The sequence below is a fragment of the Fulmarus glacialis genome, unplaced genomic scaffold (genome assembly GCF_000690835.1).
Source record: "Fulmarus glacialis isolate BGI_N327 unplaced genomic scaffold, ASM69083v1 scaffold17990, whole genome shotgun sequence".
NCBI lineage: Eukaryota > Metazoa > Chordata > Aves > Procellariiformes > Procellariidae > Fulmarus > Fulmarus glacialis.
In genome coordinates, this window is record NW_009187369.1 from 7,975 (window position 1) to 31,903 (window position 23,929).

The following is a 23,929-nucleotide window of genomic DNA, read 5'->3' on the forward strand; positions in this document are numbered from 1 at the left end:
ATTATTTCTGCAAAGCATTGGGGAGTGATTATTTTGAGAACTGGTTATTGCAAAGTAAGTTTAGATTTTTTTTATTACAAATCTGTAACATCACTGAAGCTGTTGAAAAAAAACCAAAATCATATCAAATGCATATCTACACAGTGAATCACGATGTCTCCTATGAACTTATCACGGTAGATTCCATAAATCCACTCTTAAAAAGTTAAAAGTACACATATGTGAGAGCCTACTACAACTCCAAAGAAGCTGCTAAAATAGGCCATCAAATAAAGCAGTCTATGATTACATATTTACAGAATAACCCACATGTGTCCTAAAACTATGGACTATTCGGTAAATAAGTATTGAAGGATTCCTAATTATTTGTTTACATGGTAGATAAGAGCTGCTTCATAGGTTGACTTTCTTTTTATACACAGTTCATAGTATCAATCTGCACACAATTACATGATGTTTCTTTAAAGCTACTGTTAAAAAAGGAAGAGAAAGTTAAATAAGAACTAGATTAAAGTTTCATTAAGAATCCAACAAGAAAGTATCAAACACAGGTTTAAACGTAACCAGTGTATGATTTCAGAAAAACAGTAATGCTCTGACACAAGAAGAGCATCAGCATTTTCCCTCTTCAGGGTCCCCCAGAAACATTCCTATCCAGTTCAGTGCTTAAGTTATTATATACGTACTGCCTGAGTAGGAACAAACACGTGCTTGCACGCTTACCTGAACGAGGGCCTCTAACCTTTTAGATTTCTAATTTTCTTTTAATTTAGTTCTTAGCTCCATATATTCAGTTGTATCTTGTTTGGAAAAGTTCTTTGTTAAATGTCACTTATATTTACACTTTGATTTTTTTTTTTTTTTTTTTTTTACACCTGAGTGATAATTTAGCTGTCACCTTGTGTCCAGTCAAATATTCCATAAAGCCATACAATTCTTGTGCTAGTGTTGCACTCCACTTGTACCAGTTTATATATGAAAAATGTGCATCAGCTACCTCTTGTACATTACCCACTGACCTTTCTACTATGTCCTTACTGCGTCCTTCCCCTTCCACACAAAGTGATATTTTTTTTTTTTTTTAAATTTTTTGTTTGTTTATAGAAGCCCCGTTTAAATGGTTCACAAAGCAAGAAACAAAGTGAGCTGGAGCCCAGAGAAGACACGATGACTTAACTTAAATATCTAATATTGGAGGCTTGGAGAAGAAATTAAAGCCCAACCAATGAGCACCCCAGGGCCATCCCAGAAAAAGCTACTCCACTCAGCTACAGCTGGAGACTCCGGATGTGCTACAGATGACAAGTCCCACATCAAGAGCTGTGTACCTCTCTCTCATCAGTTAAGTGTAAGTAAAAAAGGGAACATGAAGTTAAACAGCTATATCAACCAAGCCGTTTTAGTAAGAAGAATCACATTTAATGAGTTTCTTTCTTGCAATTTCAGATGCTCAAATACAGCTGGTAGAAATTCAAAACAGCCGTAAAGAACTGTGACAGACGGATACAAATAGTACTGCAGCTTAAAAATGATAAAAAACACCTGAAAAAAAGTCACACAACCCTCCCAAAAAAATTTACACTTTGAACCTAAGCCAGTTTTTGAAGATTCCCTTCTCCAAAGCTAGGATGAAGGAGGAAGAAGAGGAGGAAGAAAGTGCAGATGACCTTCCAGCCACAAAGGTCTTGCGCCAATGTTTATTCACCGTGCCTGTGGTGGTATATAAAGGGAGATCACCAAGTGCTGATTCTGCGACCACCAAGAGATTCCTATGGAAATCCAGACCTCAGGCTAATACTGAACACAGAGTGGACCAACGAGCTGCATCAACAAAATAAAAACAAAACTCAAACTAAAAGAAATGGGAAAACCCCAAATAGCACAGATCCACATTTGTGAGGGGGGCAGGAAGAAAGGGCAAGAAGGGAGGTCTATACAGTAAATAGTTGAATGGTTTATGTTACAGATGACTGGCAGTTTTAAAGAGTCTCTTCCCAGCTCCACTGCTGCTCCAACCCAGAAGGGAGAACTGAAAAGGGAGGAAGAAAAGGTAGGACATCGCCATGGAGCATGCAGGATCAGAAGCAGCAGAGTGGGCATGCTCAAATAAGCCCCCGCCTCTTTTTGTAGTCCTCCAAGTTCAATGATCGCCGAGGGGCACCATCTTTTGCTGGTGGAGCCTTGGAGGTGATGGCCAGTGCCTTAGATTCTGTTGGGGATAAGAAAAGAATTGAGGACCGAAATACATGAAAACTACAGATTTTTACTTGCTGCTTTTGCTGACAATTTCACCACAAAATCACGTTTGGCTTCTCAAGTATACATCTGGTTAGAACTTCAGTTAATAATACAAGCAGTATCTGGTAGCTTATCTTCATAGATAAAGCACGTGCAATTTTGACTCTGTTTGTTAATCCAGCTTTCTGCTAAGAAGTATACTTTCATTTCTCAAGAAAACTACTCTGTATCACACTGAAATCACAATACAAACAGAGCCTTCAGACTCAGTTCCGGGTAAATCATTATCCCATGAGAATAGCAAGCACAAAGACACAGATAATAAGTGGACAGAAGTCAAACTTCCTATCCATGTCTACAATACACATTTTAACCAACCCCCAGGTTCTTCTGTTAAGAAAGGAGACTGCACAAGATGCCAAAATGGTGTTCTGTCTGAGGACAAAAAAAAAACCAGAACAGCCATACTTAAACCTCTACCTGTATTGTGTCTCTTTCATCCTTCTCCTCCTGGTTTTCAGTGTCCTTTAGTGCCTAACCTTCATCTGCTTGCTAATTCTCTAAAGTTCATGACTCTCACTATCTGCTTCAGGAATTCTCCTATTCTTGGCATCCTACCTCATTCTGTAGTCTTACATCCAGAGTTCCAAACTTGACCTAGTTTGGAAAGACAACCTCTCCTACTTTCCCTTCTTGACAAGGTTTTAAGTCTTTGTGCGTTCTCACAGTACTTCCGAAATTGTTGTCCTCCAAGAAACTTCAGCTCTAATCTTTCCAGTAATGCAAGAAAATAAAAGCCTCATGAGTCGAATTGCACTGGTACACTCCCATGCTTTCCCTCCACTGGAAAACAGCACGATATGATGAGAGGAAACTGCCTCAAGTTGCACCAGAGGAGGTTTATATTGGATATTAGGAAAAATTTCTTCACCGAAAGGGTTGTCAAGCACTGGATGTCAAGGCTGTCCAGGGAATTTGATGAGTCACCATCCCTGAAGGCATTTAAAAGACGTGGCGCTTAGGGACATGGTTTAGTGGTGGACTTGGTAGTGTTGGGTTAAAGGTTGGACTCAATGATCTTCAGGGTCTTTTCCAACCTAAATGATTCTATGACACTAAACTGTTCTTGCCACACATCTCAGGCTCTCAAAGTCAAGATCACAAAGAGGAAGGGTCAGCAAGTTTGTGTCTATAGGCATACCTTCACTTCCTGCCCAGTGTTTTGGTTCCCCTAAAACTTTACTTCAATACCATCTGCAATGCCAAAGTTAGGGACCAGCAACTTGGTAAAGCAGCAAGTTCAAAATCAAATAAAAATACTTTAGCACAGCATGTACACAGATTATGGAACAGGACATCACAGACACCCAAAGCTTATCTGTCCTCAAAAGTGATTAGACAAATTAACGAACTAAGTATTAAGGTAGATATCAAGGCTTATTAAATACAACACTCTCATCAGTTCCCCAAAGATTATGCCAGTCATAGATACTGTAGACTGGAAGAGTACATCAGAAAACACTCATTACCTCCTTTTCTCTCTAGACATTTGGAGCCAAGGATATGGGGATACACAGGCTTTCAGTCTGACACAATACAGTTGTTCTTGTTTCCTCAATGGACGTCACTAGCACACATCCTCTCCTCCTCAGTTCAAGATACTTGCCAAGATAACAAACATGGAGTCCTTACTCCCATTTTCAAAAGCCCACCAATGATTTTGAAAGAACTATTCTGGAAGAAGTGAGCTCTACCATAATGAGCTGGACAATCACATCCCCAAACTCAGCTGGAACACCTACCTGAACTGGGAACCTGAAGATCAATCTTTACATCGAAGTCATGCACTTTGAAAAGATCTTCTGAGAGGTCACTGGCTGATTTAGAGTTCACATCTTTATCCTTCCCTTGACCCTGAAATAAAAACTACAGGTAAGTCTCCAACCCTTATCTGTCCAGATAAACAAGAGATAAAAATGCTTTTTTCCCCACCTCTGTCACAAACATACTTAGTTTAGCTTTCATACTGCTAGAGAAACTTAATTTTCTTTCCCCAAGAAAGAAAAAGCTGTTTCTTCTCTATGATAATGCTCTACAGGATACCTATTTCTAGAAGTGAAGCATGCACATCTACTATTACTCATAAGCTTCTAGAGCAAAATGGTGACAGTGGGAGGAACATAACAGAGACAGAAATGGAAACTTGCCTTACTCATGTCCTTTGGAGCATCTGGTAATACACCAGACCCGTATTTTGCATTTAGCTGGGCAAGGATGGCAGCTTGGACAGCAGGATCTCTGGACTGCAGAGGGGAAAAAGAAAAAAAAAAAGATAGAAAGAAAAAAAATCACTGTATTTAAATTGGCGAAAACTATACTGCCATTTTGCTAAAAAAGCGCTCATATCCATGAAGCTAAAACCATAAGAGGCTGTAGATCAGTTAGCCCAATCTTCAGGATCTCAGAGACAACTGAAATCATCCTGATACCTGTGTAATGCATCTGACAGTTACAAACTAGAAGTTATCCTTCGGAAGGTCTTTCTTTGAGAAAATGAGAAATACATTTCCTGTTGATGTAGTTTGCTCCTGTGACTAGTCTTAACACTATTGTTGGATGTATTTACTTTCAGCTTACAGTTCTGGCTGAAACACTCTACTAGAGAAAAGAAATCTTCAGAAGACTATCTTCTTTACATAATAGTTGTCTACCATGATAAAGCTATTCAGTTATGATTCTTTTCTAATACAGAATTATTTCAGAAATAATTATTTAATTCAAGCCCTGCAATATAATTCCTTTTCTATTCCCTTGCCAGTTTGTGGAGACTGATGAGAGCCAACCTGACCAGTGGGTTTTTTTTGGGTTTTTTTGGTTTTGGTTTTTTTTGGGGTTTTTTGGTTTTTTGTTTTTTTTTTAAGTACTGATACCAGAACCGTATACTATTCCAGAACAGGCCTCAACAAAGCCATATTGCTTAGAAGTAGGAGCTGATTACCTTGTTATCCATCATTTATATAGCTGGGGACTGCAGTAGCACACTTTGCCACAGTATCACAGGGGAAGTTTGTGTTAAACTACTTTATCCATCACAGGCTCAAAATGTCTGGTCTCCTCTCTCCTTTCACAGATCTTTCAGGAAAGTTTCAACTAATTAGAAGCGAAACTCACAGCTAAAACAAATTGTCTTCCCAGAGCTAACTAAATCTGGGTAATTCTACAGAGAAGAGCTCACTACAGAAGTCTAAACCACAGTTGCTTCTCCATGTCCATACCCACATCACTTATGTCCTTCACACTTGCCATTAAAAAAACCAATATTGCTTTTTCCTTCTTTTGGGATAGTGAGACCAGGATCTCACTCAACTATATCTCACCCTGGCATCTGGAGCGTTAATAGCATATGGCACAGTTGGGAATGAATGCAAACAACATTTTCCTTCCTACATTGGTTTCTGTTTCTCTGCAAATTGCCTCAGTTGAACTTAAGTATTACACTCACATTAGACACTATTGTGGGTTTGCACTGCCGCCTAGTGAAGGGGTCCATTTGTTGGTTTTTCATGCTGTGACTTTCAGCCTGAAGAAGAAAAAGCACATGGTTTTGCAGAGTTAGCTACCTGCACCCTTGTAAATCCTTCCACAGCACCCTGTCCATGCAAGCATTCATCAGCTATATTTAATGTCAAGATCAGAGGAAAAGCAGCAACAGCATTACAGATTAGAAAGATTTTTACACACCCACAGTTCTATGCTTCACAGGCCAAAACCGTTCTTATTGAATATAACACAGAAAATAGGTGCACAACTCTCAGGATAGTGAAGGCTTAACCATTTGTTAACAAGCTTAACTTTTGCTTAATAGAAGTGTCACTGCAGAGAATCAAATATTTCCTTTACTATTTTATTATCTGAAGTCTCCTTTCTGATTTCTTTCCCATACAAAATGCACTAAGTCACTATTACAGTCAGTAATCTGCCAATAATTGAGTTGATCAAAAGGATAAAGCAATCTGTTTTAAAATCATGTCATTTGCCTATATGAAAGATTTTATAGATCATTAAAACAATTGAATAACTTCACCATGCAATTATTTCCCTTTGCATCATTTCATCTCTACTGGTACAGAAGTATTAATTCAGCACTATTTACCACAAGAGCCTTCTCAGACTCAACGATATTCCATTCTCTATTTCTCTGGTTGATGTAACTGCAGAAAGGAAAAAATGAGGGTGGGGGAAAGAAAGTGACTGTCATTTATCAATCCCTACACAACAAAACTCCTGACAGCATTCTCGCAGCTTCATCCTGATCACAAATTACTCTTATTGCAACACAACTGCTGGGTATGTGGAAGAGAGTTTACATTTTTGACAGTTTTAACTGAATGACAGATACAAGGAAGAGAAGATAGGCAAACACTAATAGAGCCATCATGATACACATTTCATCAATATATTGTACAGGAAAGAAGAGACAAATTCTTGCAGTGAATTCACTGCAAGAATGAGTGCAGCATTAGTTTCCCTTCTCTGTATATTTTGATTGATACTATTTAAGAAAGAAAATTCTCAATAAATGCTTCTTACCTGATTGCAGAAATGTTTTTTGTTCGTTGACGATCCAGGGCCTCTGCTCTCTCTTCAAGTTCATTAAGCTGATCTTGAATCTGTTTGGCCTTATCTTGGTCCCCCAAGTCCTCAGCCATAGCCTTCAACCAAACAGTAACTCATTAGGCACTACTCTCTACCACAGAGCTAGTCAGAGAAACGAGGGATAGATCCATGAATCAGCCAGCTAACCCTTTTCCAGTTGCAAATGTTCTACCCCAAATGGTAAGAATACAACAAAGGGCTAAACTCTCCTTACAGCTCAAGGCAAAACAGAACTTCTTACTCTGAAAACCTTTGAAACCCCTTAAACTAAAGAAGACTTAGGAACACTAATCCCAGCATGAGGAGAGGAAGTCAGTTAGATGATTTAAGTTACAGGTTTGATTAAAATTTAATATCACTATTTAACAGCTCAGGAAAAGAATGATTATTTCTGCAATTGTCAGTTGCCACTTATTTCTGGGAGTTGGAGAGTTCCCTACCACACCACCAGACCCATAACAGTAGCTTATTATGCCACCTGGTGACAACAAAAAGCAATTGCGCTCTTCTGCAATGGAAAACTAAAAATTTACATATTTGTTCGCAGTAAAACGATGACCAAACAATACAGTTAAGCCAAAGAATGTAGAACTAAAGATTATTACAAACTCTGTTTTTACTGTATATGAAGCACGAATGTCTTGAAAAAGGACTGCACAAACAAAACCAAACAAAACATGTTATGTCTATCTTTATCTTCAGAGATACTTAAGACTGCTTGTTTACTTGACTTCTCAGCTTTGGCTTCTCAGCACTGTTAGGTCTATTCGTTCCAGGAGGTCTACATGTAAAACAGTTCAGTGGCAAGTAAATCTTTCAGCAATGTATTCTTTTCAATATAAAGTACTGGCCATAAAGTGACAGTTCAGTCACCCCTGATTAAAAAGCAATTTCACATGACTTTTATTTTTCCTATTTTAAAAAGTATAGGAAATCAACTTTCAAATGTTATTATGGGGTACCCTGAAGGAAAAAAGAAAGAGAGTTTCTAAAGCAGAACAGCTTAAGACCTTCTTCTTTAAAGGACAGAAAAAGAGACAGCTATAATTGTTGGCAACTGCCCTTAGAAAAAGAATGTAATAGCTTTAACCGGGTCCTAAGTGTTCTGAACCCAGCAATGAACCTTGAGATCCACCTTTTAGCTGCATAGTTAAAGTCGAGCTTACTGCTGACTACCGCCATAATCCAGATGAGCTCCAGTTCTTCAAAATCAAAGACTGCATTAAGCTTGCAGGCATCATCTCATCTCTCACCTTCTCCTTTAACAGCTGAGTTTTCTTCATAGCATAATTTGGAGGTGCTTTTCTGAACCTTTCCTTCTCTTTCACTATCTGTAAGATGCAGAGGAAACAGCAAGAATATGCAAATATGAAATGTCTATTTCAGTATTTGGACACTAGAAGCAACAGATCAATATCACCTAAGAAATGTACTTACTGCCCCAGAATTTTACTCCTGCTCTTTCTCTGCTGCATTTTTTAATTTGTGACTTGGTAATGAGTTACAGCTCCATTCCCCTCACTTACGACCTACAAAAATCTAATGCTAATCACATTTGGTCATTATTAAGCAAGTATTAAACTGCAGAAACTGTGATAAATGCATCTATCATGATGCTGTTAGCTTTTCAGAACTTGAGAACTAAGTTGCCATACTCAGGTTAGGAGTTCAGAGCTCTGCAACACAAGTTCAAGAGGAGGTAACAGGGCACAAAGGATGAAGTGAAGCAGGAGTGGGCACCAAACAACAGCTGGATCACCAAGCTACTCTATCCAGTTATGCAACTTCATTTTGAGCCTTTTATTTTCTTCTTAGGAGGCAAATACCATGATCATTTTGCTTTGTAACAGCTAATGCTCTACTCCATGAGTTCCTGTCACCTTTAAGCACTGCTGCAGCCTCGCTACAACGCACTATTTACCTCCTCAATGTCCTGGTCATTAAACTTGTAGTTGAGGGCTTCTTTGATGGACACTTCCTTCTTGTTTATTTCATCTAGTGTGGGCAGCTGCATCCCAGCAGAGAACATCTAAACACAAGAGAAAAAGACATTACTTTCCACTTAAAGTGTCCTTGGCAGAAGGCTGTTAAGAAGAAACTAAAGTCTGGCAAACTTACCGCTTCCTTCCACTTCATAAACTCACTTTCAGTAAATTCCTGATTCGAGACAAACTCCAAACGAAACACACGCGAATCACTGCCATGCCTGCAAAAAGAAAGTGTAACAACATCCCTCTCTGATGGTACAGAGCTGTGGTCTTGGATCTATAGGTGTATATGGGCTTCAAGAAGCCCAAAATCAGACACTTCAGGCTACTCTTGCGGCTTGCATGCTATCTATTCCTAACTCAGTCAGGTCACCCACAGTTCAGGAGCCTGCATTAGTAATGCTATTAGTAGGATATGCAAAGGAATACTAGACAGCGAGCCTGCAGTAAACAGTCACTCAGTTGTGGCAGTAAAACCCTCAGGAGGAAACAGAAACAGACCTCTCTCACACCCAAATCTTACATACTCTATTTGGTGACTCATGGCATGATCTTCGGAAACAGAAAGCCCCTTCATCTTTGGACCAGGACAAATAACCTTTAAACAGTACTGAATTATACAATGCTGGAGCCAACCCCTATCTAATTTTTCATTCATTGGCCAGTCAAAGCCAGAAATCCCTAAACATCTTCTGCAGAGCACTACCTTTGGCACTACCAGCTAAACTACTACACTGCTACTAAACAATACTAAAATTAGGTGCCATGATGTAAATGTCAAAGCATGGAGCTCTATCCTGAGGTAGCCTAAGAAGTTATTGAATGTCACAATGGATTTAGATAAGACTTTTTTTTTTTTACTCCATACTGGCACCCACATGCATTCTCCACATGCCTTCCTGTTTCTCCCAAATGGTTAATGTCCTCTTATCGTATCTCACCAGGATGTTTTGTATCATAACTGTTAATCTTCACCTCATGATCCTTATAAGGGCCATAAGAACAACTGAGAAATCCGATGCTACATTCAGCTTCTTCCCTCCAAAGTACCATTTTATGTTGTAACACGTACGCCAGACCCAATCATGTATGCCTTTAAATGATACGTATTTCTAACATCTGATTATAACAACAGTGGAGAAAAGATATAAAAGAGTATTGCAAAGCTCAAGAGGCATATACAAACAATCATGGGTTACTAACGCAAATGGAATTGCTCAGATGTCAACACAATCACAAGTCCCTGCATGAGATTTTTTTATAATTTCCATTACACCCAAGGGGAAAAAAACCCAAACAAACCCAACCCCAACATTCTAGCAGTAAGCGGCATGGCAAGGCCCAGTCTGCTTTTTAGCTCTCATCTCCAAACAGAAGCTCATTTGCTACAAAAAGGACAACGATTCATGAACTGACGAGGATTACTTTGGTATCTTACCGCAACTGTAGTCCTTTGTTTGTCCGGGTACCACCAAGCTGGTAAACCTTTGCAGTCTCTACCACACCAGTTATTTCAGCAACCTGTATCACAGAGTAAAATACACAAGAGGAAGGATGCAAGAGGGATTTTTTTATGTTCCTGGAATATATCTGGCCTTTCCACTAGAGATCAAAAACCTTAATCTAACTAACAATTCTAACTAGATCAAGGAAAGCAAGACACTTCAGTGTACATTATCAGGTACTGAATTCGTTGCTTCACGCATCACCTTTGAATTGACAAATTATACCATCTGAATGCTTGATGCAGTTTTTCTGTCTTTTCAGTTCGGCCTTCCTGACCAAGTGATGTACACTTTCCTACTTTTTCTATTTCCTTTTCAATTAATACTGGTTTGGGTTAACGTACGTCCCAAATTAAAAATACCAGTGCTCCTCACATACTAAATATAGCCCCTCTGGGGACCTTTTTAATGCAATTTTAGAGAATATTATTGCATCTTATGATTGTGCAGTTACAGCAATGAAACAGAAAAACAAAACTGTGTTCTCAATCACCTTCTCTTCTGAGGCACACTGATGTACTAGAAACACTTTGTAAAAAAAGAACCGAGACCATGCAATAACTTGGGAACATTCCCAGAAATAAGAAGTGAATGTTACTCATCCTTACTTGGTCAAAGCAGAGTCCTGAACTCTAGTTTGCAATACAAATGATGAGACAAGACAGCATGAACCAAAGCTGGAAGAATAGGCTTTGTTAGTGCTCCCTCTCTCTCACTAAATATATCTCTTCACCTAGCTGGTCCCATAGATTTATTTATTTTTAAACCAGTCTCCTCCACTTCTTTGGCAGCAATTATGTTTTCTGGTTATAAGCAATCTTTTTATGTTAATCACTCGAACAATCACAGGTACCTGAGAATTGCTAAGCTGCAAATATTGTATTACAGCACTATAAAAAGAACTAAATCCCTTGGAACTAAACTCACCCGATAAACAGGTTTGCTGTTGTGATTTCCAATGCCAATACGGACAAAGCAGCCAGTGACTGTCTTGGCAAAGAAGGGCATATGACACCAGCGTTCCAGCTTGTGTCGCGATAACCGTACTCGGTTCAGTTCTTCAGGCAAGGACACTGGCTGGGATTTAGGAGGAATTTCTTCTTTCCTGATTTGGGAAAGGTGAGAAGGAATAAAGAAAAAAAGCAGAGACATAATCACGAAAAAAGGGGTCCTGAGCAAGGTGCAGCATGAGTGCTAACTATTTAAATGACTAGTAAAAGGAATGATTCATCATGCACTAGTTGACTGTAGATATGCGAATTTAGCATTCATGAGAAAGGCTTAACGCAAAGTCCCAGACTTGCTACCCACTGCCCCTGCTACCACAAAGCAGAAAGACTCACACGTCAAGGCAGTTTATAGGCCAATGCTCTAAGGTAAGCCAGCACATATCTCTGCCCTGCTAATATCTCTATGGCTGCTAAACTGTAGGACTAAACAAATCTGTAAACAACAGCGTAAATGGTGCTAAAGGTAACGGCAGGGAACTGAAGATGCAAACCCATCCAAAGTAAATCAGTCCCATGCACCATGATATAGAAGCGTGCAAGTGTGCCCAGAGGCAAAACCACTTTAGAGACATTGAACTGCCCCCAAACAATCCTCTAAAACAGCATGTGTCTACATAAAGCGGATCTCTGTTTTTGAACACACACTTACGAGTAATCATAGTCCAGTGTTTACTACTTACTCTTCCTCTTCATCAGAGGATGAGGATCTGGATGAGCGATCACTTTTCTCACTAGACTTATCATCCTCCTCCTCCTCCTCATCATCAGAGTATACTTCACTAGTTTTTAATGGCTGTTTTTTTGCAAGCAATTCAGCTGGGGGAAGGAGGAGAGAGAACAAGAAAAAAAGCAAGCCGTAAATTTTTTATGGAAGCTTCCCTTTTAGAGCTGAAACCTTATTGTTTTAAAAAAAAGAGGCAGATAGCTGTTAATTTTACACTGGATACAAGTGCCACATGTTCAAATCCACTAGTAGGCTAAACACTCCATTGTATATATTCAAAGAGAGAAATCAAAGTATTTTAAAGCATCTTAAACCTCAGTTGTATTTATCTTCAGCCTCCCAATTTGACTGCACGTAGCAATACAAGATGGGCATAACAACTGGATATACAAGATAAAACTATTAGGATGAGGGAAGTCATTGTTATTTTCCAAGGAAAAAAAAAAAAAAAATCTCATGTTTGCAGAGGAGCTGTACTGGGTTTGCATGGCAAGGTTTTTGGTAGCGGGGGGCCTACAAGGGTTGCTTCTGTGAGAAGCTGCTAGAAGCTTCCCCTGTGTCCAATGGCCACCTGTCAGACGGTTGCACCTCTGTGTTAACATATTAAGAAGGGAAAAAGAAACCTGCACAACTATAGCAGAAGAGAGGAGTGAGAATATGTGAGAGAAACAGCCCTGCAGACACCAAGGTCAGCAAAGAAGGAGGGGGAGGAGGCGCTCCAGGTGCCGGAGCAGAGATTGCCCTGCAGCCTGTGGTGAAGACCACGGTGAGGCAGGCTGTCCCCCTGTGGCCCATGGAGGTTAATGGTGGAGCAGATATCCACCTGCAGCCCATGGAGGACCCCACACTGGAGCAGATGGATGCCTGAAGAAGGCTGTGACCCTGTGGGAAGCCCGCACTGGAGCAGGCTCCTGGCAGGACCTGTGGACCCGCGGAGAGAGGAGCCCATGCTGGAGCAGGTTTGCTGGCAGGACCTGTGACCCTGTGGGGACCCACGCTGGAGCAGTCTGTTCCTGAAGGACTGCACCCCATGGAAGGGACCCACACTGGAGCAGTTCGTGAAGAACTGTAGCCTGTGGGAAGGACCCACGCTGGAGAAGTTCGTGGAAAACTCTCCATGGGAGGGACACCACGCAGTAGCAGGGGAAGAGTGTGAGGAGTCCTCCCCCTGAGGAGGAAGGAGCAGCAGAAACAATGTGTGATGAACTGACCGCAACCCCCATTCCCCGTTCTCCTGCACTGCTGGCGGGAAGGAGGTAGAGAACTCGGGAGTAAAGCTAAGCCCAGGAGGAAGGGAGGGGTGGGTGGAAGGTGTTTTAAGATTTTTTTTTTTTCCCCCCCCATTATCCTACTCTGATTTTGATTGGTAATAAATTAGATTAATTTCCCCAAGTCGAGCCTGTTTTGCCCATGACGGTAATTGCTGAGTGATCTCCCTGCCCCTATCGCTATGAGCCTTTCATTGTATTTTCTCTCCCCTGTCCAGCTGAGGAGGGGGAGCGATAGAGCAGCTTTGGTGGGCACCTGGCATCCAGCCAGGGTCAACCCACCACAGGAGCACAATGAAACCCAGCAGAGTAACAAAAAGGGCTGCATCAAAAGTCCGTGGCAAAAACTGACAGGATGATTTGCCAGTGAAGAAACAAGCAAATGTAGACAAGGTAGCAGAAGTACAATAAATACAGTTTGGCTGGTTCAGAGATTAAATAAGAGAATCTAAGTGACCAATTCAAATACATGAACTAAACATTACTAAGCGCCATTCAATGGACTGTGATGAAAGTTTGCTTTGTTTTTAGACCATTCCGGGGAGAGGCAGGGGGAGGAATAGAGCATCAGTGGTACCAAACAATACCCTAGGTGGTCATGTCAGGCAGAAGACCAAGGGAAACACAGACATGGAATTCATCCACTCCAAGGTGTAGGATTGTTGCATTAATTAGAAACAGGAAGTAGCACTTTCAAAAAGCTGTAATGCCTCAAAAAATTGTAGCAATAGCAACACGTTTTCATACCTGTTCTGTTCTTCCTTTTCTCTCTTTCTGCTTTTAACTCCTCCATTGCCTGAGATTTCTTGTCTAGCTTCTCATCCCGCTTTGATCGCCGCTCTTTGTTATGTGACATGACCTAAAAACATGCACAGAAAGTCCCTCAACACCAAGTGCAATCCATAACTTGAAATGCATTAAAACAAAGATTGTTTGCACACTTTGAAAACTTGGTTCATTTTTACAGAGGCTAGGGAGAGGGAAATCAATCTGAAGCACATTTCTTTTTTCTACTTCGTATGAAAAATAATGAACATATTTATACTTCAACATTTCCGCCACCAAGTTTTAGTCTCAAAACTCCTCCTTTAAGGTTAAAAAAGGACTAGAGAAATAAAATGGAAATAATTTTGCAACTAGCAAGTAATGAGGAAAAATTGCATGAATATTCTTCTCATTTGCTTCTCCTTCTGCAAGGCCAAAACAAGGCACTTGTTCTCATTCAGTAGCAAAGAGAAAAGTTACATTAAAAAATACTTAAAGCAGAAATAAAGTTGGGTGTAAAGTCTGCAATAGGGATCCAAATCTCAAATGTTTTAAGTCTTCTAATATTTTCCATTTCTAACAGGTCTATCTGGAATACCAGGTAGCACAGAAAGCAGTTTCTATAATAAGCATAAGAGACAGTCATTTGAAGTAAGCCGAAGTAATTTCTGGAAGGCACTGTAAGAGAACTCTGCATAAGATCCTTTTATATATACATATATGTTTATGAGTCTACACATTATGTATTATATATATGGACTGTATAAGTATATACACACATGTACACATATGGAGTTGAGGGGGGTAGGGAGATGAGATTCACTCCACTTAACATGTGCCTAAGGGAAAACTCATCTCACCTAATTTGATTTAAGTGTTAAACATCTATTTCACTAGAAAATAACATGGAATGAATTGCCAGCTGGAGTCGCCCTCCTCCATTGCACAAAGACAGAAGCGGCAAGTGCAAACAATCAACTAGTTCTTAGATGGCTAAAGTTAGGCAAGATGAATGCCATCCCATTCTGGGAGCCTATCTGCCCAGACTCTATAAATAGTTAAGGGCGGGGTCTTAACCATTTGAAACTACAGCCAATTCAGCCATTTGAAACTACAGTTCAGTTACACAGGCCTCACCCCAAAAACTGGTATTATCCTCTTTCTACTGGAGGTGGAAAAACTACAGAACTACTTCTGTTCCTCCTAGCGTTCAAGCTTTTCCTTCACACCCCTACCAGTAGAAACTAAGAATTCTTTCCATTGTATGTGCATGCAAAATAATTAAGACAACAGCTGAGCAGTTTCTGGCCTGCTCTCTCAAACTTTCCCTCACAAGAAAGACTGCATATGTAATGTTTCAGACTGAATGACAGAAGTTGGGCTAAAGGAACTGCAAAAGGTTACTGTTGGGTTCTCACATGGGAGGACTATCACAGCAACTCTAGATATAGCTGCAACTTTGCATTTTTCATTAAAAGGAATTATCAGTGCATGTCTCAGCAGGCCAAAGATGTTAATTTCTTTAAATGATCTGGAAAGGCTAAAGATAGCTTGAGCTTATAAATGTACTAAATTCTAACCTGCTTACCACACTGTTTGACATTAAGGGAAAATATTAGGGGAAGAGAGAGGCAGCATCCTATCTCCTATTGCCAAGGGAAGAGGCTTTGTTACTAAGGACAGTTTCATTTCCTACCTGGGATTCCTGGATCTGTGTGAGTTTTTTCTTCTCCTGCTCTTCCTCTTGCTTTTTCTTTTTCTCTTTCTTTTCTTTCTTTTTTGCCGTTTTTAGTTTCTTCTTGATTTCAAACCTAGTAGCAGATATTGAAACAAAAAGAATGTATGAAAGAATGCTCTCCCCTGAGTGAGCAAAGTACCGCACAGATGCTATCTCAGCTTAACTTGTTAGTAGGCTGTAAGGAACACTTCCACTGCTTGCCGCAGATGGATAACCCTCTAATGCTATCCTGTCCCCCATTCCCATCCCCTCCCTTCCCCAAGAAAAAAGAGGTGAAGAAAAGCTGAGCATAGATAAGTGCAGGCTTACAGACAGCTAACCTAAAGGGCTGAGGAGACCGCATAGTAATGACTACTCCCCAGAAATCTATCCTTACTCCATCTTCACCTTTGCCAGCGTAGTGACCATTGCATGCTGCCTCCAACTCTAAAAACAATTCACTATTTCACATCGTTTGAATCTCAACAGCTTAAAAACTTGGTTGTTGAAAGCCACTATCATGCTAATTTTTTCATGCTTAAACTCCAGCTTTCTACCGGCACTGGTCTGTATAAGAATGACTGCAAAGAAGTCACAGTGAGTCCCCCTTCAGCAGCTACATTCCAATCAGACTCAGGCAGTTTCTGCAGTCCAATTTAGGCACTTCCATTTCTATCTTCATGAAATATGTCACCCTGAAATCTTATTTTCAGCCACTGTATTCAGAAGAGTAGTGATTTCGCTGGAACTGTCCTGTAACTGAGATTCCACTGCATCATGGACTGGTCATAGCTTTAGCGAAGTGTGCATATGGACAAACACAAGAAAATAAAAATTACTTAATTTCCAACAACTGAAATTCAAAATGTGTTATCCACATACATATTACACAGTCCGTTCTTCAGTCCTTTACACTTGGATTTTGTAGACAAGAAACTGAAGTGCCAGATGAGCTCATTGCCCTTTATGCCTTTAACATGAAGCATAAAACACAGGGCACAGGCACTGTATCACATGCAATGTCTGCTGTAATCCCAATGAACTCACAGCACAATGTACATACAAAGAGCTAGACAGCATTTTGAAAGATTCAACTTACCATAAACTTAAATAACTACCCACCACCACCACCCCCTTAGTTCTACCTGCCAACCCCTTTACATAGAACAGGACAAACTCGTTTAAGATAAAATCAGTAACTCAAGCTTAGATTGTTTAGCTTGTTCTTATCAAGTATTCTCCAGCGTTATTTTAAAAGACAGACATTCAGTCACCATGGAACAGTGAATGAAATTAAAAAATATGGTGTCCTTCTACCTGATCTAAATCCAATCTTTCACTCATTTTGATCCCTTTGAGGAGAGCAGCAAACTAGAGAAGACACTGAAAGTAGTATTAAAACCACAGACAGACAGGCAGTGCTCTAACTATGGCTTGGACAAATGGACAGCCTGACAGTAGCTTGTATTGACATGATTTACTCAGCAGGTGTCAGTCCTCTAGAGAAATTTCTGAGCAAATGAGAAAAGAGAGAAGTCACTGAAGAGGGAAGAAACTGAAGAAAACTTGCCCCACACATGCCAAATCTTTTCCGTTAGACACATGAGAAGAAAAATACCTTTACTACAAGGAAGCTGCCTGACAGGACAGTGTTACAGTAACAAACAAACAAAACCACAACACCTAAGGTAGAAATCCACAAACTATCCCGTGGCGTATCCAACACCACTCCTCATTATTTCAATATCTCTCTCTTCTATTAGGGCCCCAACCAGCTTCGCACCCATACACAGGCAACCCTAACATGCCCTGTGCTTCACCACTGTTCTCTGAAAAATTCCAGCAGCTCATATACACCTTACTCTTTGTTTGCCCTTTTCCAAAGTATCAGTGTGTGACAGCTAATATAAAAAAGACAGAAGAGAAAGCAGTCCTTCTGACAGTCTGGCATCTAGTGTGCGAAGCAGTAATATGGCTACAATGGTAGCCGACAGAACCACACATATTCAACAGCTGAGAAACTTTCAGAAACTGACTTTTACAAGAACATGCAGAATTCCTTCTGTGTGCTTCTCAACTAGCTACAAAGACACTTTATGCAAAAAATCTGCAGCGAAGCTTAATTCACTTTATCGTGCTGAATGCTTGGGCCCCAAACATGAGAGCACAGTCGGCATACTCCCCATACAGCCTGTATAAATTTGCTACCAAATATCAACAGATATAAAATTCACCTTCTCTTTAGCACTTCTCTCTTCTCTATCCGGTTAAACAGCTCCTGCTCTCTCTCCTTTTCTGTCATTTGTTCCAGTCGAGCTCGGTCTTCTTCATCTCCCATCAGATCTTCTCCATAGCCATCATGGAATTCCTCATCTTCAGATGAAGAATCTGAATCTGAGCTAGATGAGGAGCTGTTGCTTTCTGAGTCAGAGACTTCTCCTAAAACAAAAATACAAGGCAGTGAGATTCAACTGGGGCAAAGCCCAACCACGTCATCGTAGCATGTTAGCAAAGGATATCAAGAATGAATTTTACACTCCTCTTCCACTATAATAACAGCATACATATCATGAAAACTAAACCCAGGAGGAAATACTTTATTACCGTAAGATATGCATGCTAAAAAATGATAAAATGACTGGTACATGTGAACACAAATTGGATTATAAGTAAAAATTCTTAGTAGAACAAGCAAATTTTAGGAGGCCTTTTGGTTAGTGTGTTAGGGTCTTAAGATCAGATTTCTATGCCTATATGCTTATGTCCTTTATAAGTTGCTTGTACATCCATAACTTTGTAAGAGTGTGTGTGCACCTCAAATGCCACTATTAACCACCACCAATGCTCCTCATTATAGCAACCTGAAGAACCAAGATATTTGTCATTTGAAGGCTGCAACACTATGAATTGCTACATCAAGATAAAGTTGAAACACACTACCCTCAGGACTGGTAAGGCTATGATGCTGGCTCCATTACTGTAACAAGCCCTCCCAGTTACACATGGGCTTAGGGAACAGCTCACTCCCCAATAATATTGAGTAACATGACCTTTAAACTTGATCCAGGTCCAAGTGCTTTGATTATCTCACCTAATCGACTATACTACACCAAATCACATTAGGATTCTTTCTTCCACTTTCATTCTGGTCTTGGTATTTCTGGAAGCTTGCAGCTTTGCAAGCTTACACTGTGAAAAACCTTGATTTGTATGCACTGATATATACAGGTTCAGTCACTTTATGCTTTGTCTGTCTCCACTGTACTTAATATACTTAAACTGTAGGCTCCTTCATACTCTTTCTTAGCTTTGTTTTTTTAATACCAACTGAAATTGCAACTAGCCACCTGCAAACCTTCACTGGCATGATGAAAACAGGAAAGAACACAAGAAGTTTGCCCAGTATTGGAACAGACTCAATATTCATGTAAAAAAAATTCTGACAAAGTTATAGTAATGATTTTTCTTCTTCCATGTCAATATAGATGTGCAAGAATTCTAATTTGTATCACGCAACACCATACACCTCTCCCTTTGTCATCACAAGAAGTTTTGGAAGGGAAAATACATCAATGGGAATAAAAGAAAACGCTACCCCCACTACAGATGGGACATGCTAGAAGGAAGAAAAGAATTTTGTAGGAGAAAGTCAAGTAATGAAACATGTCATACATTCTTCAGTTGAAACAGTATTTAGCATTGCATTTGTAATGGAGTGCTTACAGCAACGCTATACTGAATTATATGCACTTCAAGCCATGGCAAGTTTAAGAGTCATCCAGACTACCGGTAACACAAAGGAAACTCTTTGAAGGTAGACTTTTACATCACTATTTAACATTACTTTTCAGTGCGCACAAAGGGGTAACTTCACTTGGAATTACTCTGTAAGTAGACCCACAGGTGTTATCTTACCCTCTTCAGGTGCTGAGCTCTCAGCCGAGCTGTCTTTATCTGAACTGCCTGAAGAGGCAGCTTTGTTCATCTGTTTCTTCATGGTTCCTTTCTTCTCTGCCTTACCCGCTTTTGCCTTTTTTTTGTTTTTAGAACCTCCAACAGTCCACTGCAAGAAAAGAACCAAGACAGGGATCATGAGACACGAACATCACTCTTTTCTCCCTCCCCCAAAACACTGGAGTAAAAATGACTGAGAAACAGTCCAATATCTGAGAGCAACAAATCAATCATACAAGGAAAGAAAGAAAGAAAAAAAAAAAAAAAAAAAAAAAAGAAGGCAATAGGAAACTTATCAAATGAAAACATTTTACAAGGTTTTTTGGGTTTGGGGGGAGTGGTGGTGTGTGGTTGTTTTAGGTTTTTTCTTTAAAAACGAAAACCAAAACCAGTTATCAGTGCAAGCCAACATTTGGCAAGACACTCCTTTTAAATACAATGAAGACTTCGGAGTCTGCAATATCCACAGAGAAAAGAGGTACTGAAAATATTTTGCTAGGAAATGTTTATTTTAAACAACTGTCCAACTGCATTTGTAAAGGTTAGCTTCAGTTTACTACTATTAAACAGAAGAAGCAACAGATGTGTTTCCCAAACTTTATTCAACAGCAGATTTTAGATTTCATGAAGGCACACCAATTATACATGACAGTCTTTCCAAAATCTCAGTTTTACCAGGAGAACACAGCACCCTCCCTGTATTTTTATGCAACAAACCAATAGCACACTCGCTCATAGACATTAGTGCCACCACCTGCATCTATGTACACAAATCGGAATCAAATCAGAATCACGGAAGTCAGGAAAAAAAAGAAAAAAAAATCAAATGTCAAGTCTTAATTTTAATTTTTTCTTAACATCATAACCCCAATTAACTCAGATTGCACTTTCCAAGTACAGGACTTGTACCATCACACACACACAGGTAACAACTTTAAATCCCAAAGTCCCAGGAGAAGAGCTAGTATTTACCTTACAGTGTGATTTCTTATTAGAATTTTTGCATTGTCCCAACTACCTGGGTAAAGCCCCAGAACAGAACCGTTAAGAATTGCCTGTGTATTATTTTAAGGCTTTACAATATTTTGCACTTCACTACCTCTCCTAGAAATTCTCCAGGCGCAAGACCTTCAGGCATAAAACAGTTTCTTTCTAAATAAATAAATAAATACATATATATTTAGACTGTTATCCTCTTCATACCTGTATATTACTCTCATCTTTCATGCATATCACCATCTGTTCAGGCACACAGTCTATGGAAAAAATATATTCGTAACTCAAATGAGCAAACACTAGTTTGCATAACTAAGGTCTTGCACTCAAAACTACTCCAACTGGAAAAAAAAAATCTTTAGGTTTGACCTCAGTGCACACAAACTTCAGGCTTCTCACCCACCCCCCGCTTCCTGGGTCCATCCCTGCAGGCAGTAATCATTCCATCAAATTTGATGACTTCTTCTGCCTAGTTGGGCGCCATCTTCAGAGAACCCTGGTGTTCAAATACTCTAAATGAAACTCAACCGAGTAGTTAGAAGCTACTACTTGATCTACTAATATCTTTAGAATTTCCTAGGTTTTGATTACTCTTATACCCAGCCTTGTACCTTCCACATTACCACCTGCTTCATCATCTTCATTAAGCATCAGCTGTGCATTCAAAAGTATCTGTCAAAGGCCAGGCTGAAGTTTTCTTTTCTGAGGTAAAAGTACAGCTACCTAGTGGTGAGCCTCCGATTGCAATCCACGCCCTATGCAGTTAGCCCAGTCTGTTACAGTCCATAGGACAGGTGAGAAAGCATCTCACTTTATATCAGCCTGAGCTCGCACTCAAGTCTTTACTGGCTTCCACATTGAAGTTTTACTTGTTCAGTGTTACAATATTGCAGCCTAATAATAGTCCTGGTTAACTATGCCCATGTAAATCAGTTAAGAACAAGCTTCGACTCTGCCTGAAGCTGCTCAAACCTCAACGTTAAGGAATCATCTCCTAGGTATTGCAGAAAAGTGCAGTTTTGCTCTTTGCTCAAGAGCTCACCTACTGCCAGCATACCCGCGAAAAGACAAGAGTGAGAAAGTGAAACTGAGCATTTAGCAGGGAGAAGCAAAGCCCTCCGAACCAGGGAGCTCTGCCACTTTTTTTTCAGTGTTCTAACACTGAATTATACCTTACATCAGCATGCTGTATAGCAAGGAAGAAGCACTGAGAAAGCCATAGAATACACCACAGTTATATCAAGACCTTGAGAGGTCATGCTGAGATGAAAGAAGAGAAGATCAGATAAAACCAGCGAGACTTCAGTTGTTAATAAAACGTTTAATAGCTGTAGATACGTGCGTTACAGATCACTGTTCTCAGCCTTTGACTCACGAGCAGAATTGTGGAGAGAACCTGGATCCAGGAAGACGGGACTGAAGACAAAGCTGTGTGACCACCTCTTGAACAAAAAAAATGTAACAAAAAATCTAATCTAGGAAATTTTGCTTTGGTTTCTATTTCACCCTGGAGATTACACTTCATCTCACTTTTGTTTATGCAAGTGACTTCTACATCTTTTAAGTCACAATAACTGGTTGTCATCTCCCAGTTTCAGTGCTGTCACAAAGCCAAATTCTTCCTCATCCAACTCAGGTGCTTCAGGGGTTATTCAGCTACCCCAATCTCTCATGAATGCCTGGTCATTCCTGGCACCACTACAGGACAAGATAAGGGTTCGAGCAAGCCTTAAAGACAAATAAATCATCAAAACCAGGATGTAGTCAGTGTGAGGCTCTTTTAGGCTTACAGATTGCTCTGCAGGCTCAGGGACCAACAGCTGTCATTTGACACTGAATGACCACTTTGTATTGTTCAGAGAGAGACGAGCCAACATCAAGATTCTTCTTACAGCAGAGGAAGACATAACAGAGATTAGCAGTTCTGGGGCGGGGGGAAGACAATACTAGAAAGCCATGAACCACAAGGCAACCTGCAGTCCAAACCAAAGTCTTGAGCCCCTTCCTCACGCTCTAGCACGTCAGTGGAGATCAGAAAGGCAGTAACACGTTTGCATGTAACATCAAGTAAAAATGCACACACAGTTATAGTCAGAAGCATTTGGTTGCTCTGTTTCCCTTACCTCTGTGCATCTCAAACAGCAAACAATAACCATTTTTTCCATAATCTGTCCTCTATTGCAGCTTCTCCAGGTTCCCTCTTCCATGTTCCACTCAGGCAGAGCCAGTCAACACTCCTCACAAGCTTTCCATTACTATAATACCTCCTCCAAACAGCCCCTCTATTCACTGCTGCCTCCCTGGCCACCATCTGGAACCCTCCATGGTTCCAGACACAGCAAGTTAATAAACCCATCCAGAAGTGTGCTGCAACATGGCTTTCTGCTTATTGTTTAGTACTATCGAACAACAGAGCTTTATGGTTCATTCACAGGAAACAGCCAGAAGAACATTTCCATTTTTCCTCTTGCTTCAAAGGTTCACAGAGCTAATAGCTTGCATATCTCCCCCAACAAGTCCAAGTTAAGCCACAGTACCCAGAATGGACTGCCAATAACAAAAAAAACCACATCAGAAATCAGCCAGATTTAGAAGTCAGCTTCTACAAAAGCAACTACACAAAATGACTGAAGAAAATCATTTATAGCTCAGCAAACCTGGAACATATTTTCACTAGGGAGATGAAATGAGATCGAGGAGAAAAAAAAAAAAAAAAAGAAAAAAGTGAGCTCTGAGAGTGTAGAACGCAGTAGAATTGTCTTACCCCTGCTGCTCAGATAGTCGCTATTTTCTTCTATTCACACATACCTAAACGTATTATTCACTGATTCTCCCTGCCTTTTTTTTTTTTTTTTTTGAACATCAAACCAGAGATGCACAACCAAGGTTACCAGCCTGTCCTTGCCATATCCTTCCCTCCTGGATATGGCTTTTATAAGCAAAAGGCAAATTACAAGCCACAATATCAAAGCAAAACAGGTCCCTTACCAATGTGTTCCTTTCCTAGGCCAAGTAAACTCACATGCCGTGACAACATGACAGCTTAAGAGCACCAAGGTACATAACATTAGCCCAGCTTACAAACTTTCATCCATTCTCCTCCATTCA

General features: G+C 40.1%; 1 protein-coding gene across 1 annotated transcript in view; it reads right to left on the bottom strand.

Annotated features, from left to right (window-relative positions):
- Nucleotides 1–1,397: 1,397 nt before the first annotated feature.
- The window catches only part of RTF1 (Rtf1, Paf1/RNA polymerase II complex component, homolog (S. cerevisiae)), a 28,124-nt gene continuing 5,592 nt past the window's right edge, over nucleotides 1,398–23,929 (bottom strand). The window contains exons 2-17 of the mRNA XM_009574978.1: nucleotides 19,787–19,934; nucleotides 18,106–18,310; nucleotides 15,851–15,965; nucleotides 14,137–14,248; nucleotides 12,078–12,213; nucleotides 11,315–11,492; nucleotides 10,321–10,403; nucleotides 9,013–9,100; nucleotides 8,816–8,923; nucleotides 8,148–8,225; nucleotides 6,829–6,950; nucleotides 6,392–6,449; nucleotides 5,741–5,818; nucleotides 4,446–4,541; nucleotides 4,041–4,152; nucleotides 1,398–2,209 (exon numbers count right to left, since the gene is read on the bottom strand). Of these exons, the coding sequence (XP_009573273.1) occupies nucleotides 2,103–2,209; nucleotides 4,041–4,152; nucleotides 4,446–4,541; nucleotides 5,741–5,818; nucleotides 6,392–6,449; nucleotides 6,829–6,950; nucleotides 8,148–8,225; nucleotides 8,816–8,923; nucleotides 9,013–9,100; nucleotides 10,321–10,403; nucleotides 11,315–11,492; nucleotides 12,078–12,213; nucleotides 14,137–14,248; nucleotides 15,851–15,965; nucleotides 18,106–18,310; nucleotides 19,787–19,868 (1,758 nt within the window). The 5' untranslated portion in view covers nucleotides 19,869–19,934 and the 3' untranslated portion in view covers nucleotides 1,398–2,102. The remainder of the gene's footprint in view (nucleotides 2,210–4,040; nucleotides 4,153–4,445; nucleotides 4,542–5,740; nucleotides 5,819–6,391; nucleotides 6,450–6,828; nucleotides 6,951–8,147; nucleotides 8,226–8,815; nucleotides 8,924–9,012; nucleotides 9,101–10,320; nucleotides 10,404–11,314; nucleotides 11,493–12,077; nucleotides 12,214–14,136; nucleotides 14,249–15,850; nucleotides 15,966–18,105; nucleotides 18,311–19,786; nucleotides 19,935–23,929) is intronic.